The sequence below is a fragment of the Salvelinus alpinus genome, chromosome 3 (genome assembly GCF_045679555.1).
Source record: "Salvelinus alpinus chromosome 3, SLU_Salpinus.1, whole genome shotgun sequence".
Classification (NCBI taxonomy): domain Eukaryota; kingdom Metazoa; phylum Chordata; class Actinopteri; order Salmoniformes; family Salmonidae; genus Salvelinus; species Salvelinus alpinus.
Genome location: NC_092088.1, coordinates 41,876,114 through 41,896,703, shown reverse-complemented (window position 1 = coordinate 41,896,703; position 20,590 = coordinate 41,876,114). Strand labels below are relative to the sequence as shown.

Below are 20,590 nucleotides of genomic sequence, written 5' to 3'. Positions count from 1 at the left end.
CTGGGGTATGGAGACACTGATCTATATTCATATAAACATACCTGGGGTATGGAGACACTGATCTACATTCATATAAACATACCTGGGGTATGGAGACACTGATCTATATTCATATAAACATACCTGGGGTATGGAGATACTGATCTACAGTCATATAAACATACCTGGGGCATGGAGACACTGATCTATATTCATATAAACATACCTGGGGTATGGAGACACTGATCTACAGTCATATAAACATACCTGGGGTATGGAGACACTGATCTACAGTCATATAAACACACCTGGGGTATGGAGACACTGATCTACAGTCATATAAACATACCTGGGATATGGAGACACTGATCTATATTCATATAAACATACCTGGGGTATGGAGACACTGATCTACAGTCATATAAACATACCTGGGGTATGGAGACACTGATCTACATTCATATAAACACACCTGGGGTATGGAGATACTGATCTATATTCATATAAACACACCTGGGGTATGGAGACACTGATCTACAGTCATATAAACATACCTGGGGCATGGAGACACTGATCTATATTCATATAAACACACCTGGGGTATGGAGACACTGATCTACAGTCATATAAACACACCTGGGGTATGGAGACACTGATCTACAGTCATATAAACATACCTGGGGCATGGAGACACTGATCTATATTCATATAAACATACCTGGGGTATGGAGAGACTGATCTACATTCATATAAACACACCTGGGGTATGGAGACACTGATCTACAGTCATATAAACATACCTGGGGCATGGAGACACTGATCTATATTCATATAAACATACCTGGGGTATGGAGAGACTGATCTACATTCATATAAACACACCTGGGGTATGGAGACACTGATCTACAGTCATATAAACATACCTGGGGTATGGAGATACTGATCTATATTCATAGAAACATACCTGGGGTATGGAGATACTGATCTATATTCATATAAACATACCTGGGGTATGGAGAAACTGATCTATATTCATATAAACATACCTGGGGTATGGAGATACTGATCTACATTCATATAAACATACCTGGGGTATGGAAACACTGATCTATATTCATATAAACATACCTTGGGAATGGATATACTGATCTACATTAGTTTAAACATACCTGGGGTATGGAGAAACTGATCTATATTCATATAAACATACCTGGGGTATGGAGATACTGATCTACATTCATATAAACATACCTGGGGTATGGAAACACTGATCTATATTCATATAAACATACCTTGGGAATGGATATACTGATCTACATTAGTTTAAACACACCTGGGGTATGGAGACACTGATCTACAGTCATATAAACACACCTGGGGCATGGAGACACTGATCTACAGTCATATAAACATACCTGGGGTATGGAGATACTGATCTATATTCATATAAACATACCTGGGGTATGGAGACACTGATCTACATTCATATAAACATACCTGGGGTATGGTAACACTGATCTATATTCATAAAAATACACCTGGGGTATGGAAACACTGATCTACATTCATATAAACATACCTGGGGTATGGAGATACTGATCTATATTCATATAAACATACCTGGGGTATGGAGACACTGATCTACATTCATATAAACATACCTGGGGTATGGTAACACTGATCTATATTCATAAAAATACACCTGGGGTATGGAGATACTGATCTACATTCATATAAACATACCTGGGGTATGGAGACACTGATCTATATTCATATAAACATACCTGGGGTATGGAGATACTGATCTATATTCATATAAACATACCTGGGGTATGGAGACACTGATCTATATTCATATAAACATACCTGGGGTATGGAGACACTGATCTACATTCATATAAACATACCTGGGGTATGGAGACACTGATCTATATTCATATAAAACATACCTGGGGTATGGAGACACTGATCTATATTCATATAAACATACCTGGGGTATGGAGACACTGATCTACATTCATATAAACATACCTGGGGTATGGAGACACTGATCTATATTCATATAAACATACCTGGGGTATGGAGATACTGATCTATATTCATATAAACATACATGGGGTATGGAGACACTGATCTACAGTCATATAAACATACCTGGGGAATGGATATACTGATCTACATTCATATAAACACACCTGGGGTATGGAGACACTGATCTACAGTCATATAAACACACCTGGGGTATGGAGACACTGATCTACAGTCATATAAACATACCTGGGGCATGGAAACACTGATCTACATTCATATAAACATACCTGGGGTATGGAGACACTGATCTACATTCATATAAACATACCTGGGGTATGGAGATACTGATCTATATTCATATAAACATACCTGGGGTATGGAGACACTGATCTACATTCATATAAACATACCTGGGGTATGGTAACACTGATCTATATTCATAAAAATACACCTGGGGTATGGAGATACTGATCTACATTCATATAAACATACCTGGGGTATGGAGACACTGATCTATATTCATATAAACATACCTGGGGTATGGAGATACTGATCTATATTCATATAAACATACCTGGGGTATGGAGACACTGATCTACATTCATATAAGCATACCTGGGGTATGGAGACACTGATCTACATTCATATAAACATACCTGGGGTATGGAGACAATGATCTATATTCATATAAACATAACTGGGGAATGGATATACTGATCTACATTCATATAAACATACCTGGGGTATGGAAACACTGATCTATATTCATAAAAATACACCTGGGGTATGGAGATACTGATCTACATTCATATAAACATACCTGGGGCATGGAGACACTGGTCTATATTCATATAAACATACCTGGGGTATGGAGACACTGATCTATATTCATATAAACACACCTGGGGTATGGAGATACTGATCTATATTCATATAAACATACCTGGGGTATGGAGACACTGATCTATATTCATATAAACATACCTGGGGTATGGAGATACTGATCTATATTCATATAAACATACCTGGGGTATGGAGACACTGATCTACAGTCATATAAACATACCTGGGGTATGGAGACACTGATCTACATTCATATAAACATACCTGGGGTATGGAGACACTGATCTACAGTCATATAAACATACCTGGGGCATGGAGACACTGATCTATATTCATATAAACATACCTGGGGTATGGAGACACTGATCTACAGTCATATAAACATACCTGGGGTATGGAGACACTGATCTATATTCATATAAACATACCTGGGGTATGGAGACACTGATCTACATTCATATAAACATACCTGGGGTATGGAGACACTGATCTATATTCATATAAACATACCTGGGGTATGGAGATACTGATCTATATTCATATAAACATACATGGGGTATGGAGACACTGATCTACAGTCATATAAACATACCTGGGGAATGGATATACTGATCTACATTCATATAAACACACCTGGGGTATGGAGACACTGATCTACAGTCATATAAACACACCTGGGGTATGGAGACACTGATCTACAGTCATATAAACATACCTGGGGCATGGAGACACTGATCTACAGTCATATAAACATACCTGGGGTATGGAGACACTGATCTACATTCATATAAACACACCTGGGGTATGGAGACACTGATCTACAGTCATATAAACACACCTGGGGCATGGAGACACTGATCTATATTCATATAAACATACCTGGGGTATGGAGATACTGATCTACAGTCATATAAACATACCTGGGGCATGGAGACACTGATCTATATTCATATAAACATACCTGGGGTATGGAGAGACTGATCTACATTCATATAAACACACCTGGGGTATGGAGACACTGATCTACAGTCATATAAACATACCTGGGGTATGGAGATACTGATCTATATTCATAGAAACATACCTGGGGTATGGAGATACTGATCTATATTCATATAAACATACCTGGGGTATGGAGAAACTGATCTATATTCATATAAACATACCTGGGGTATGGAGATACTGATCTACATTCATATAAACATACCTGGGGTATGGAAACACTGATCTATATTCATATAAACATACCTTGGGAATGGATATACTGATCTACATTAGTTTAAACATACCTGGGGTATGGAGAAACTGATCTATATTCATATAAACATACCTGGGGTATGGAGATACTGATCTACATTCATATAAACATACCTGGGGTATGGAAACACTGATCTATATTCATATAAACATACCTTGGGAATGGATATACTGATCTACATTAGTTTAAACACACCTGGGGTATGGAGACACTGATCTACAGTCATATAAACACACCTGGGGCATGGAGACACTGATCTACAGTCATATAAACATACCTGGGGTATGGAGATACTGATCTATATTCATATAAACATACCTGGGGTATGGAGACACTGATCTACATTCATATAAACATACCTGGGGTATGGTAACACTGATCTATATTCATAAAAATAAACCTGGGGTATGGAAACACTGATCTACATTCATATAAACATACCTGGGGTATGGAGATACTGATCTATATTCATATAAACATACCTGGGGTATGGAGACACTGATCTACATTCATATAAACATACCTGGGGTATGGTAACACTGATCTATATTCATAAAAATACACCTGGGGTATGGAGATACTGATCTACATTCATATAAACATACCTGGGGTATGGAGACACTGATCTATATTCATATAAACATACCTGGGGTATGGAGATACTGATCTATATTCATATAAACATACCTGGGGTATGGAGACACTGATCTATATTCATATAAACATACCTGGGGTATGGAGACACTGATCTACATTCATATAAACATACCTGGGGTATGGAGACACTGATCTATATTCATATAAAACATACCTGGGGTATGGAGACACTGATCTATATTCATATAAACATACCTGGGGTATGGAGACACTGATCTACATTCATATAAACATACCTGGGGTATGGAGACACTGATCTATATTCATATAAACATACCTGGGGTATGGAGATACTGATCTACAGTCATATAAACATACCTGGGGCATGGAGACACTGATCTATATTCATATAAACATACCTGGGGTATGGAGACACTGATCTACAGTCATATAAACATACCTGGGGTATGGAGACACTGATCTACAGTCATATAAACACACCTGGGGTATGGAGACACTGATCTACAGTCATATAAACATACCTGGGATATGGAGACACTGATCTATATTCATATAAACATACCTGGGGTATGGAGACACTGATCTACAGTCATATAAACATACCTGGGGTATGGAGACACTGATCTACATTCATATAAACACACCTGGGGTATGGAGATACTGATCTATATTCATATAAACACACCTGGGGTATGGAGACACTGATCTACAGTCATATAAACATACCTGGGGCATGGAGACACTGATCTATATTCATATAAACACACCTGGGGTATGGAGACACTGATCTACAGTCATATAAACACACCTGGGGTATGGAGACACTGATCTACAGTCATATAAACATACCTGGGGCATGGAGACACTGATCTATATTCATATAAACATACCTGGGGTATGGAGAGACTGATCTACATTCATATAAACACACCTGGGGTATGGAGACACTGATCTACAGTCATATAAACATACCTGGGGCATGGAGACACTGATCTATATTCATATAAACATACCTGGGGTATGGAGAGACTGATCTACATTCATATAAACACACCTGGGGTATGGAGACACTGATCTACAGTCATATAAACATACCTGGGGTATGGAGATACTGATCTATATTCATAGAAACATACCTGGGGTATGGAGATACTGATCTATATTCATATAAACATACCTGGGGTATGGAGAAACTGATCTATATTCATATAAACATACCTGGGGTATGGAGATACTGATCTACATTCATATAAACATACCTGGGGTATGGAAACACTGATCTATATTCATATAAACATACCTTGGGAATGGATATACTGATCTACATTAGTTTAAACATACCTGGGGTATGGAGAAACTGATCTATATTCATATAAACATACCTGGGGTATGGAGATACTGATCTACATTCATATAAACATACCTGGGGTATGGAAACACTGATCTATATTCATATAAACATACCTTGGGAATGGATATACTGATCTACATTAGTTTAAACACACCTGGGGTATGGAGACACTGATCTACAGTCATATAAACACACCTGGGGCATGGAGACACTGATCTACAGTCATATAAACATACCTGGGGTATGGAGATACTGATCTATATTCATATAAACATACCTGGGGTATGGAGACACTGATCTACATTCATATAAACATACCTGGGGTATGGTAACACTGATCTATATTCATAAAAATACACCTGGGGTATGGAAACACTGATCTACATTCATATAAACATACCTGGGGTATGGAGATACTGATCTATATTCATATAAACATACCTGGGGTATGGAGACACTGATCTACATTCATATAAACATACCTGGGGTATGGTAACACTGATCTATATTCATAAAAATACACCTGGGGTATGGAGATACTGATCTACATTCATATAAACATACCTGGGGTATGGAGACACTGATCTATATTCATATAAACATACCTGGGGTATGGAGATACTGATCTATATTCATATAAACATACCTGGGGTATGGAGACACTGATCTATATTCATATAAACATACCTGGGGTATGGAGACACTGATCTACATTCATATAAACATACCTGGGGTATGGAGACACTGATCTATATTCATATAAAACATACCTGGGGTATGGAGACACTGATCTATATTCATATAAACATACCTGGGGTATGGAGACACTGATCTACATTCATATAAACATACCTGGGGTATGGAGACACTGATCTATATTCATATAAACATACCTGGGGTATGGAGATACTGATCTATATTCATATAAACATACATGGGGTATGGAGACACTGATCTACAGTCATATAAACATACCTGGGGAATGGATATACTGATCTACATTCATATAAACACACCTGGGGTATGGAGACACTGATCTACAGTCATATAAACACACCTGGGGTATGGAGACACTGATCTACAGTCATATAAACATACCTGGGGCATGGAAACACTGATCTACATTCATATAAACATACCTGGGGTATGGAGACACTGATCTACATTCATATAAACATACCTGGGGTATGGAGATACTGATCTATATTCATATAAACATACCTGGGGTATGGAGACACTGATCTACATTCATATAAACATACCTGGGGTATGGTAACACTGATCTATATTCATAAAAATACACCTGGGGTATGGAGATACTGATCTACATTCATATAAACATACCTGGGGTATGGAGACACTGATCTATATTCATATAAACATACCTGGGGTATGGAGATACTGATCTATATTCATATAAACATACCTGGGGTATGGAGACACTGATCTACATTCATATAAGCATACCTGGGGTATGGAGACACTGATCTACATTCATATAAACATACCTGGGGTATGGAGACAATGATCTATATTCATATAAACATAACTGGGGAATGGATATACTGATCTACATTCATATAAACATACCTGGGGTATGGAAACACTGATCTATATTCATAAAAATACACCTGGGGTATGGAGATACTGATCTACATTCATATAAACATACCTGGGGCATGGAGACACTGGTCTATATTCATATAAACATACCTGGGGTATGGAGACACTGATCTATATTCATATAAACACACCTGGGGTATGGAGATACTGATCTATATTCATATAAACATACCTGGGGTATGGAGACACTGATCTATATTCATATAAACATACCTGGGGTATGGAGATACTGATCTATATTCATATAAACATACCTGGGGTATGGAGACACTGATCTACAGTCATATAAACATACCTGGGGTATGGAGACACTGATCTACATTCATATAAACATACCTGGGGTATGGAGACACTGATCTACAGTCATATAAACATACCTGGGGCATGGAGACACTGATCTATATTCATATAAACATACCTGGGGTATGGAGACACTGATCTACAGTCATATAAACATACCTGGGGTATGGAGACACTGATCTATATTCATATAAACATACCTGGGGTATGGAGAGACTGATCTACATTCATATAAACACACCTGGGGTATGGAGACACTGATCTACAGTCATATAAACATACCTGGGGTATGGAGATACTGATCTATATTCATAGAAACATACCTGGGGTATGGAGATACTGATCTATATTCATATAAACATACCTGGGGTATGGAGAAACTGATCTATATTCATATAAACATACCTGGGGTATGGAGATACTGATCTACATTCATATAAACATACCTGGGGTATGGAAACACTGATCTATATTCATATAAACATACCTTGGGAATGGATATACTGATCTACATTAGTTTAAACATACCTGGGGTATGGAGAAACTGATCTATATTCATATAAACATACCTGGGGTATGGAGATACTGATCTACATTCATATAAACATACCTGGGGTATGGAAACACTGATCTATATTCATATAAACATACCTTGGGAATGGATATACTGATCTACATTAGTTTAAACACACCTGGGGTATGGAGACACTGATCTACAGTCATATAAACACACCTGGGGCATGGAGACACTGATCTACAGTCATATAAACATACCTGGGGTATGGAGATACTGATCTATATTCATATAAACATACCTGGGGTATGGAGACACTGATCTACATTCATATAAACATACCTGGGGTATGGTAACACTGATCTATATTCATAAAAATACACCTGGGGTATGGAAACACTGATCTACATTCATATAAACATACCTGGGGTATGGAGATACTGATCTATATTCATATAAACATACCTGGGGTATGGAGACACTGATCTACATTCATATAAACATACCTGGGGTATGGTAACACTGATCTATATTCATAAAAATACACCTGGGGTATGGAGATACTGATCTACATTCATATAAACATACCTGGGGTATGGAGACACTGATCTATATTCATATAAACATACCTGGGGTATGGAGATACTGATCTATATTCATATAAACATACCTGGGGTATGGAGATACTGATCTACATTCATATAAACATACCTGTGGTATGGAGATACTGATCTATATTCATATAAACATACCTGGGGTATGGAGACACTGATCTACATTCATATAAACATACCTGTGGTATGGAGATACTGATCTATATTCATATAAACATACCTGGGGTATGGAGACACTGATCTACATTCATATAAACATACCTGTGGTATGGAGATACTGATCTATATTCATATAAACATACCTGGGGCATGGAGACACTGATCTATATTCATATAAACATACCTGGGGTATGGAGACACTGATCTATATTCATATAAACATACCTGGGGTATGGAGATACTGATCTATATTCATATAAACATACCTGGGGAATGGATATACTGATCTACATTCATATAAACATACCTGGGGTATGGAGACACTGATCTACATTCATATAAACATACCTGGGGTATGGAGACACTGATCTACAGTCATATAAACATACTTGGGGTATGGAGACACTGATCTACATTCATATAAACATACCTTGGGTATGGAGAAACTTATATACATTCATATAAACATATAAACATACCTGGGGTATGGAGACACTGATCTACAGTCATATAAACATACCTGGGGTATGGAGACACTGATCTACATTCATATAAACATACCTTGGGTATGGAGAAACTTATATACATTCATATAAACATATAAACACACCTGGGGTATGGAGACACTGATCTTCATTCATATAAACATACCTGGGGTATGGAGACACTGATCTACATTCATATAAACATACCTGGGGTATGGAGACACTGATCTACATTCATATAAACATACCTGGGGTATGGAGACAATGATCTATATTCATAGAAACATACCTGGGGTATGGAGAAACTGATCTATATTCATATAAACATACCTGGGGTATGGAGACACTGATCTATATTCATATAAACATACCTGGGGCATGGAGATACTGATCTATATTCATATGAACATACCTGGGGAATGGATATACTGATCTACATTCATATAAACATACCTGGGGTATGGAGATACTGATCTATATTCATAAAAACATACATGGGGTATGGACACACTGATCTACATTCATATAAGCATACCTGGGGTATGGAGATACTGATCTATATTCATATAAACATACCTGGGGTATGGAGAAACTTATCTATATTCATATAAACATACCTGGGGTATGAAGATACTGATCTATATTCATATAAACATACCTGGGGTATGGAGATACTGATCTATATTCATATAAACATACCTGGGGTATGGAGATACTGATCTATATTCACATAAACATACCTAGGGTATGGAAACACTGATCTACATTCATATAAACATACCTGGGGTATGGAAACACTGATCTATATTCATATAAACATACCTGGGGTATGGAAACACTGATCTACATTCATATAAACATACCTGGGGTATGGAGACACTGATCTATATTCATATAAACATACCTGGGGTATGGAGATACTGATCTATATTCATATAAACATACCTGGGGTATGGAGACACTGATCTACATTCATATAAACATACCTGGGGTATGGTAACACTGATCTATATTCATAAAAATACACCTGGGGTATGGAAACACTGATCTACATTCATATAAACATACCTGGGGTATGGAGACACTGATCTATATTCATATAAACATACCTGGGGTATGGAGACACTGATCTATATTCATATAAACATACCTGGGGTATGGAGACACTGATCTATATTCATATAAACATACCTGGGGTATGGAGACACTGATCTATATTCATATAAACATACCTGGGGTATGGAGATACTGATCTACATTCATATAAACATACCTGGGGTATGGAAACACTGATCTACATTCATATAAACACACCTGGGGTATGGAGACACTGATCTATATTCCTATAAACATACCTGGGGTATGGAGACACTGATCTACATTCATATAAACATACCTGGGGTATGGAGATACTGATCTATATTCATCGAAACATACCTGTGGTATGGAGATACTGATCTATATTCATATAAACATACCTGGGGTATGGAGACACTGATCTACATTCATATAAGCATACCTGGGGTATGGAGACACTGATCTATATTCATATAAACATACCTGGGGAATGGATATACTGATCTACATTCATATAAACATACCTGGGGTATGGAAACACTGATCTATATTCATATAAACATACCTGGGGTATGGAAACACTGATCTACATTCATATAAACATACCTGGGGTATGGAGACACTGATCTACATTCATATAAACATACCTGGGGTATGGAGACACTGATCTACAGTCATATAAACATACCTGGGGTATGGAGATACTGATCTATATTCATATAAACATACCTGGGGTATGGAGACACTGATCTACATTCATATAAACATACCTGGGGTATGGTAACACTGATCTATATTCATAAAAATACACCTGGGGTATGGAAACACTGATCTACATTCATATAAACATACCTGGGGTATGGAGATACTGATCTATATTCATATAAACATACCTGGGGTATGGAGACACTGATCTACATTCATATAAACATACCTGGGGTATGGTAACACTGATCTATATTCATAAAAATACACCTGGGGTATGGAGATACTGATCTACATTCATATAAACATACCTGGGGTATGGAGACACTGATCTATATTCATATAAACATACCTGGGGTATGGAGATACTGATCTATATTCATATAAACATACCTGGGGTATGGAGACACTGATCTACATTCATATAAACATACCTGGGGTATGGAGACACTGATCTATATTCATATAAACATACCTGGGGTATGGAGACACTGATCTACATTCATATAAACATACCTGGGGTATGGAGACACTGATCTATATTCATATAAACATACCTGGGGTATGGAGATACTGATCTATATTCATATAAACATACATGGGGTATGGAGACACTGATCTACAGTCATATAAACATACCTGGGGAATGGATATACTGATCTACATTCATATAAACACACCTGGGGTATGGAGACACTGATCTACAGTCATATAAACACACCTGGGGTATGGAGACACTGATCTACAGTCATATAAACATACCTGGGGCATGGAGACACTGATCTATATTCATATAAACATACCTGGGGTATGGACACACTGATCTACAGTCATATAAACATACCTGGGGTATGGAGACACTGATCTACATTCATATAAACACACCTGGGGTATGGAGACACTGATCTACAGTCATATAAACACACCTGGGGCATGGAGACACTGATCTATATTCATATAAACATACCTGGGGTATGGAGATACTGATCTACAGTCATATAAACATACCTGGGGCATGGAGACACTGATCTATATTCATATAAACATACCTGGGGTATGGAGAGACTGATCTACATTCATATAAACACACCTGGGGTATGGAGACACTGATCTACAGTCATATAAACATACCTGGGGTATGGAGATACTGATCTATATTCATAGAAACATACCTGGGGTATGGAGATACTGATCTATATTCATATAAACATACCTGGGGTATGGAGAAACTGATCTATATTCATATAAACATACCTGGGGTATGGAGATACTGATCTACATTCATATAAACATACCTGGGGTATGGAAACACTGATCTATATTCATATAAACATACCTTGGGAATGGATATACTGATCTACATTAGTTTAAACATACCTGGGGTATGGAGAAACTGATCTATATTCATATAAACATACCTGGGGTATGGAGATACTGATCTACATTCATATAAACATACCTGGGGTATGGAGAAACTGATCTACAGTCATATAAACATACCTGGGGAATGGATATACTGATCTACATTCATATAAACACACCTGGGGTATGGAGACACTGATCTACAGTCATATAAACACACCTGGGGTATGGAGACACTGATCTACAGTCATATAAACATACCTGGGGCATGGAGACACTGATCTATATTCATATAAACATACCTGGGGTATGGACACACTGATCTACAGTCATATAAACATACCTGGGGTATGGAGACACTGATCTACATTCATATAAACACACCTGGGGTATGGAGACACTGATCTACAGTCATATAAACACACCTGGGGCATGGAGACACTGATCTATATTCATATAAACATACCTGGGGTATGGAGATACTGATCTACAGTCATATAAACATACCTGGGGCATGGAGACACTGATCTATATTCATATAAACATACCTGGGGTATGGAGAGACTGATCTACATTCATATAAACACACCTGGGGTATGGAGACACTGATCTACAGTCATATAAACATACCTGGGGTATGGAGATACTGATCTATATTCATAGAAACATACCTGGGGTATGGAGATACTGATCTATATTCATATAAACATACCTGGGGTATGGAGAAACTGATCTATATTCATATAAACATACCTGGGGTATGGAGATACTGATCTACATTCATATAAACATACCTGGGGTATGGAAACACTGATCTATATTCATATAAACATACCTTGGGAATGGATATACTGATCTACATTAGTTTAAACATACCTGGGGTATGGAGAAACTGATCTATATTCATATAAACATACCTGGGGTATGGAGATACTGATCTACATTCATATAAACATACCTGGGGTATGGAAACACTGATCTATATTCATATAAACATACCTTGGGAATGGATATACTGATCTACATTAGTTTAAACACACCTGGGGTATGGAGACACTGATCTACAGTCATATAAACACACCTGGGGCATGGAGACACTGATCTACAGTCATATAAACATACCTGGGGTATGGAGATACTGATCTATATTCATATAAACATACCTGGGGTATGGAGACACTGATCTACATTCATATAAACATACCTGGGGTATGGTAACACTGATCTATATTCATAAAAATACACCTGGGGTATGGAAACACTGATCTACATTCATATAAACATACCTGGGGTATGGAGATACTGATCTATATTCATATAAACATACCTGGGGTATGGAGACACTGATCTACATTCATATAAACATACCTGGGGTATGGTAACACTGATCTATATTCATAAAAATACACCTGGGGTATGGAGATACTGATCTACATTCATATAAACATACCTGGGGTATGGAGACACTGATCTATATTCATATAAACATACCTGGGGTATGGAGATACTGATCTATATTCATATAAACATACCTGGGGTATGGAGACACTGATCTATATTCATATAAACATACCTGGGGTATGGAGACACTGATCTACATTCATATAAACATACCTGGGGTATGGAGACACTGATCTATATTCATATAAAACATACCTGGGGTATGGAGACACTGATCTATATTCATATAAACATACCTGGGGTATGGAGACACTGATCTACATTCATATAAACATACCTGGGGTATGGAGACACTGATCTATATTCATATAAACATACCTGGGGTATGGAGATACTGATCTATATTCATATAAACATACATGGGGTATGGAGACACTGATCTACAGTCATATAAACATACCTGGGGAATGGATATACTGATCTACATTCATATAAACACACCTGGGGTATGGAGACACTGATCTACAGTCATATAAACACACCTGGGGTATGGAGACACTGATCTACAGTCATATAAACATACCTGGGGCATGGAAACACTGATCTACATTCATATAAACATACCTGGGGTATGGAGACACTGATCTACATTCATATAAACATACCTGGGGTATGGAGATACTGATCTATATTCATATAAACATACCTGGGGTATGGAGACACTGATCTACATTCATATAAACATACCTGGGGTATGGTAACACTGATCTATATTCATAAAAATACACCTGGGGTATGGAGATACTGATCTACATTCATATAAACATACCTGGGGTATGGAGACACTGATCTATATTCATATAAACATACCTGGGGTATGGAGATACTGATCTATATTCATATAAACATACCTGGGGTATGGAGACACTGATCTACATTCATATAAGCATACCTGGGGTATGGAGACACTGATCTACATTCATATAAACATACCTGGGGTATGGAGACAATGATCTATATTCATATAAACATAACTGGGGAATGGATATACTGATCTACATTCATATAAACATACCTGGGGTATGGAAACACTGATCTATATTCATAAAAATACACCTGGGGTATGGAGATACTGATCTACATTCATATAAACATACCTGGGGCATGGAGACACTGGTCTATATTCATATAAACATACCTGGGGTATGGAGACACTGATCTATATTCATATAAACACACCTGGGGTATGGAGATACTGATCTATATTCATATAAACATACCTGGGGTATGGAGACACTGATCTATATTCATATAAACATACCTGGGGTATGGAGATACTGATCTATATTCATATAAACATACCTGGGGTATGGAGACACTGATCTACAGTCATATAAACATACCTGGGGTATGGAGACACTGATCTACATTCATATAAACATACCTGGGGTATGGAGACACTGATCTACAGTCATATAAACATACCTGGGGCATGGAGACACTGATCTATATTCATATAAACATACCTGGGGTATGGAGACACTGATCTACAGTCATATAAACATACCTGGGGTATGGAGACACTGATCTACAGTCATATAAACACACCTGGGGTATGGAGACACTGATCTACAGTCATATAAACATACCTGGGATATGGAGACACTGATCTATATTCATATAAACATACCTGGGGTATGGAGACACTGATCTACAGTCATATAAACATACCTGGGGTATGGAGACACTGATCTACATTCATATAAACACACCTGGGGTATGGAGATACTGATCTATATTCATATAAACACACCTGGGGTATGGAGACACTGATCTACAGTCATATAAACATACCTGGGGCATGGAGACACTGATCTATATTCATATAAACACACCTGGGGTATGGAGACACTGATCTACAGTCATATAAACACACCTGGGGTATGGAGACACTGATCTACAGTCATATAAACATACCTGGGGCATGGAGACACTGATCTATATTCATATAAACATACCTGGGGTATGGAGAGACTGATCTACATTCATATAAACACACCTGGGGTATGGAGACACTGATCTACAGTCATATAAACATACCTGGGGCATGGAGACACTGATCTATATTCATATAAACATACCTGGGGTATGGAGAGACTGATCTACATTCATATAAACACACCTGGGGTATGGAGACACTGATCTACAGTCATATAAACATACCTGGGGTATGGAGACACTGATTTATATTCATAAAAACATACCTGGGGTATGGAGAAACTGATCTATATTCATAAAAACATACATGGGGTATGGACACACTGATCTACATTCATATAAGCATACCTGGGGTATGGAGATACTGATCTATATTCATATAAACATACCTGGGGTATGGAGAAACTTATCTATATTCATATAAACATACCTGGGGTATGGAGATACTGATCTATATTCACATAAACATACCTAGGGTATGGAAACACTGATCTATATTCATATAAACATACCTGGGGTATGGAGATACTGATCTATATTCATATAAACATACCTGGGGTATGGAGATACTGATCTATATTCATATAAACATACCTGGGGTATGGAGATACTGATCTATATTCATATAAACATACCTGGGGTATGGAGATACTGATCTATATTCATATAAACATACCTGGGGTATGGAGATACTGATCTATATTCACATAAACATACCTGGGGTATGGAGACACTGATCTACATTCATATAAACATACCTGGGGTATGGAGATACTGATCTATATTCATATAAACATACCTGGGGTATGGAGACACTGATCTACATTCATATAAACATACCTGGGGTATGGAGATACTGATCTATATTCACATAAACATACCTGGGGTATGGAGACACTGATCTACATTCACATAAACATACCTGGGGTATGGAGATACTGATCTATATTCATAGAAACATACCTGGGGTATGGAGACACTGATCTACATTCATATAAACATACCTGGGGTATGGAGATACTGATCTATATTCATAGAAACATACCTGGGGTATGGAGATACTGATCTATATTCACATAAACATACCTGGGGTATGGAGACACTGATCTACATTCATATAAACATACCTGGGGTATGGAGATACTGATCTATATTCATAGAAACATACCTGGGGTATGGAGATACTGATCTACATTCATATAAACATACCTGGGGTATGGAGATACTGATCTATATTCATAGAAACATACCTGGGGTATGGAAACACTGATCTATATTCATAGAAACATACCTGGGGTATGGAGATACTGATCTATATTCATATAAACATACCTGGGGTATGGAGATACTGATCTATATTCATATAAACATACCTGGGGTATGGAGATACTGATCTATATTCATATAAACATACCTGGGGTATGGAGATACTGATCTACATTCATATAAACATACCTGGGGTATGGAGATACTGATCTACATTCATATAAACATACCTGGGGTATGGAGATACTGATCTACATTCATATAAACATACCCGGGGTGTATGGAGATACTGATCTCTCCAATCAAACAGACGTTTCCCAGTCGCATTTCATTCTAATGATTGTATTCATACAGCCTAGAACGGGCCACTTCTAAACCCATACAAGGTTATAGTCATCACAGGCCTATAATAACTCCTGCCATGGGAGATTAGGAACTAGATCATTAGGTACATTTATGCACAGTGCTGTTCAACTTGAGTGTTTTTCAGGGAAACGTGCCAGTCTACAGGCTTTGGCTGTCTCTTTGTCTAGTTCATCGGAAAGGCAGTAATGCCAGTATGCAAATCATATCTGAGCTCCATGTAATCATAACACTGTACAGATGGAGACTAAAACCAGAGGATACCTGATAGAAATCATCATTTGTAGCTCTGGGCTCGTATTCAAATAGCGTCTCAGAGTAGGAGTTTTGATCTAGGATCAGTTTCGATGTTTGGATTATAATGAATAGATGCTTGATGAAAACGGGCCCTGGTCATTTGTTTACTTTGCGCATTGAATATCCATTTAGCATAGGTCATAATCAAGTAAAAATCTCAGGTCACACAGAATGTTTAGTCTGTCTACTGAACAAATACCAGACAGGTCAAACATCATGTGTTTTCCATATTCCATATCACCCAGTATCTGCCTATGAAAGGATTGGTACCTTTGATGACAAAGGCCTCTGCGAGCAGACGCAGGTGGTAGAGGGGCTGCTCATCCCCCGTCAGCTCGTCTATACCCACCCTTGCACACATGCCCTGTGCGTCATGGTAACAGCCCTGGACATAGTGTATTTTGGCCATCAGGAGAAGAGCCTCGTTCAGGTGCCTGGGCTGTGTGGGGACAGACAGACAGACAGACAGACAGACAGACAGACAGACAGACAGACAGACAGACAGACAGACAGACAGACAGACAGACACGACACGACAGACAGACACGACAGACACGACAGACACGACAGACACGACATGACACAAGGGCTGTGAGTTTTTGACACAATGACAAACAGGTAAGTAAAAAAGGGAAGGCAGCCAATACCATCATTTTATTGTTAAGACTGTTACGAGAGACTAAGTGAAGAGTGACAGAGAAAACAGGTAAATGTGAAAAGAATAGACTAATTGGAAACTTGGTGAGATAAGTTAACGAGATAGAATCGGAGGAAGTGAGGTGTAGAAGGAGGTGACACAAAGGGGAGATGCTCAGACTGACCACCAGCCGTCCCCTGCTCAGGATGGAGTTGAGGTAGCCCTTGGACCGGGACAGTTTGGGCTGGTTGATGTCCGTCAAAGGAGTGGCATTGCGTAAAAGACTCAGGTTGTCATGTAGACACTCCTCCAGAAGGGCCTCGGCCAATAACAGCATCCCGTAGTCATCTGGAGAAGGGCAGAGGGAATTGGGACAGAATTCAGAGTAGTGGAAGGTTAAGTTGACTGAGTGCAGAGTGGAAGTTCAAGGTCAGGGGTCAGAAACTTTGGAAGCCAAAATAAACCCAGCCCAGTCCATCATAGCATAATTTCCCACAAGCCCCAGAGAGAAGGGGGAAAAAACACCAGTGGTGTCTAAAACTATAGTCACTGGATGGCAATAAAAGTCACTTGTAAACACATTCTGGATTAGGGCTTCCTGTTTGGTCCAGCTCTCACTCCTCTCCCGTCTCTGGTGGTGTGTTCTGACGCCAAGTCTGTGACTGGTGTTTATGTTCTGGCATCTCTGACATACTGTAGCCCATCATGTTTATGAGACTGTCCCATTCAAGGTTAATCACTGAAATGGAGGATCGGGGCTGCAGAATGTATAATGAGACATATAGTATGGTGTCTAAACACATAAAACAAATCATTCTGCTCTATAAAACATTAACTACAGTATAACAGCAATGTGTTACAAATCAGTTTCACAGGGTGTGTTAATGTGGTGCATAACTTCTATGAATTATTCAGGAGAGGAACAAATCCTCCACATAGCATGTGGATAAAGTGACATTATTTTCAACACACCGTTGTAATCTCAAAACTTCCTGGTCAGAGACTGCTTGTGATTTCACCATTGTCTTGAATTGCAACAACTAGGGACAGTGTCAAGACAGAGGGCAAACTGTCACTGTCAAGACAGACTTTAACAGCAGACCAGCTAGGGATGACTTGAATTCTACACACTTTAGTCTAGAATAACACATTAAGAGTTCTGTACACTTGCAAGCATGTTGAAAACAGTTTCAGGTGGGCAGTGGGCACTCCATCCAGCCAATAATATATTTGGTTATTGACACAATAACAGTGGCATGCAGCAAGGTCATGAGCCATGTCACCTTACCCCATGTTTATTTTAGCCAGGTGAGGTAAGTAGCTACATTAGCCTACCTACTGAGTGTTTGAGTGGTGTGTTTGAATATATAGGCTTACATACATTGAAAATAATAAAAAAGGACAAAGAATTACAGTGATAGTGACAATCAGTTAATACATGTTCATTACAATATGTTCTGTGTTTTGAACATTGTCCATTGAGAAGTGTATGGTATTGATGTAGACAACGAACAGCTTTAGATACGCCTTAACTGCAGTAAAGTTGTTCATTGTTTGCAGAGTAGGGGAATGACATTGAGCTTACTTGCAGAGTACCAAGTCCAACGCATGCGGAACTATTGCCATCCCTGTCCGGACATGTGACAAAAACTTACTGAGAAAAAACTAACCTATACAAAAATCCAACAGGTAGTCAGTCGCCAGCACTC

General features: G+C 38.2%; 1 protein-coding gene across 2 annotated transcripts in view; it reads right to left on the bottom strand.

Annotated features, from left to right (window-relative positions):
• Positions 1–20,590, bottom strand: part of ttc7a (tetratricopeptide repeat domain 7A) — a 72,924-nt gene that overhangs the window by 50,349 nt on the left and 1,985 nt on the right. For both annotated transcript variants that reach the window (XM_071392861.1, XM_071392860.1), the window contains exons 3-4: positions 19,066–19,229; positions 18,515–18,683 (exon numbers count right to left, since the gene is read on the bottom strand). In XM_071392861.1, the coding sequence (XP_071248962.1) occupies positions 18,515–18,683; positions 19,066–19,229 (333 nt within the window). The remainder of the gene's footprint in view (positions 1–18,514; positions 18,684–19,065; positions 19,230–20,590) is intronic.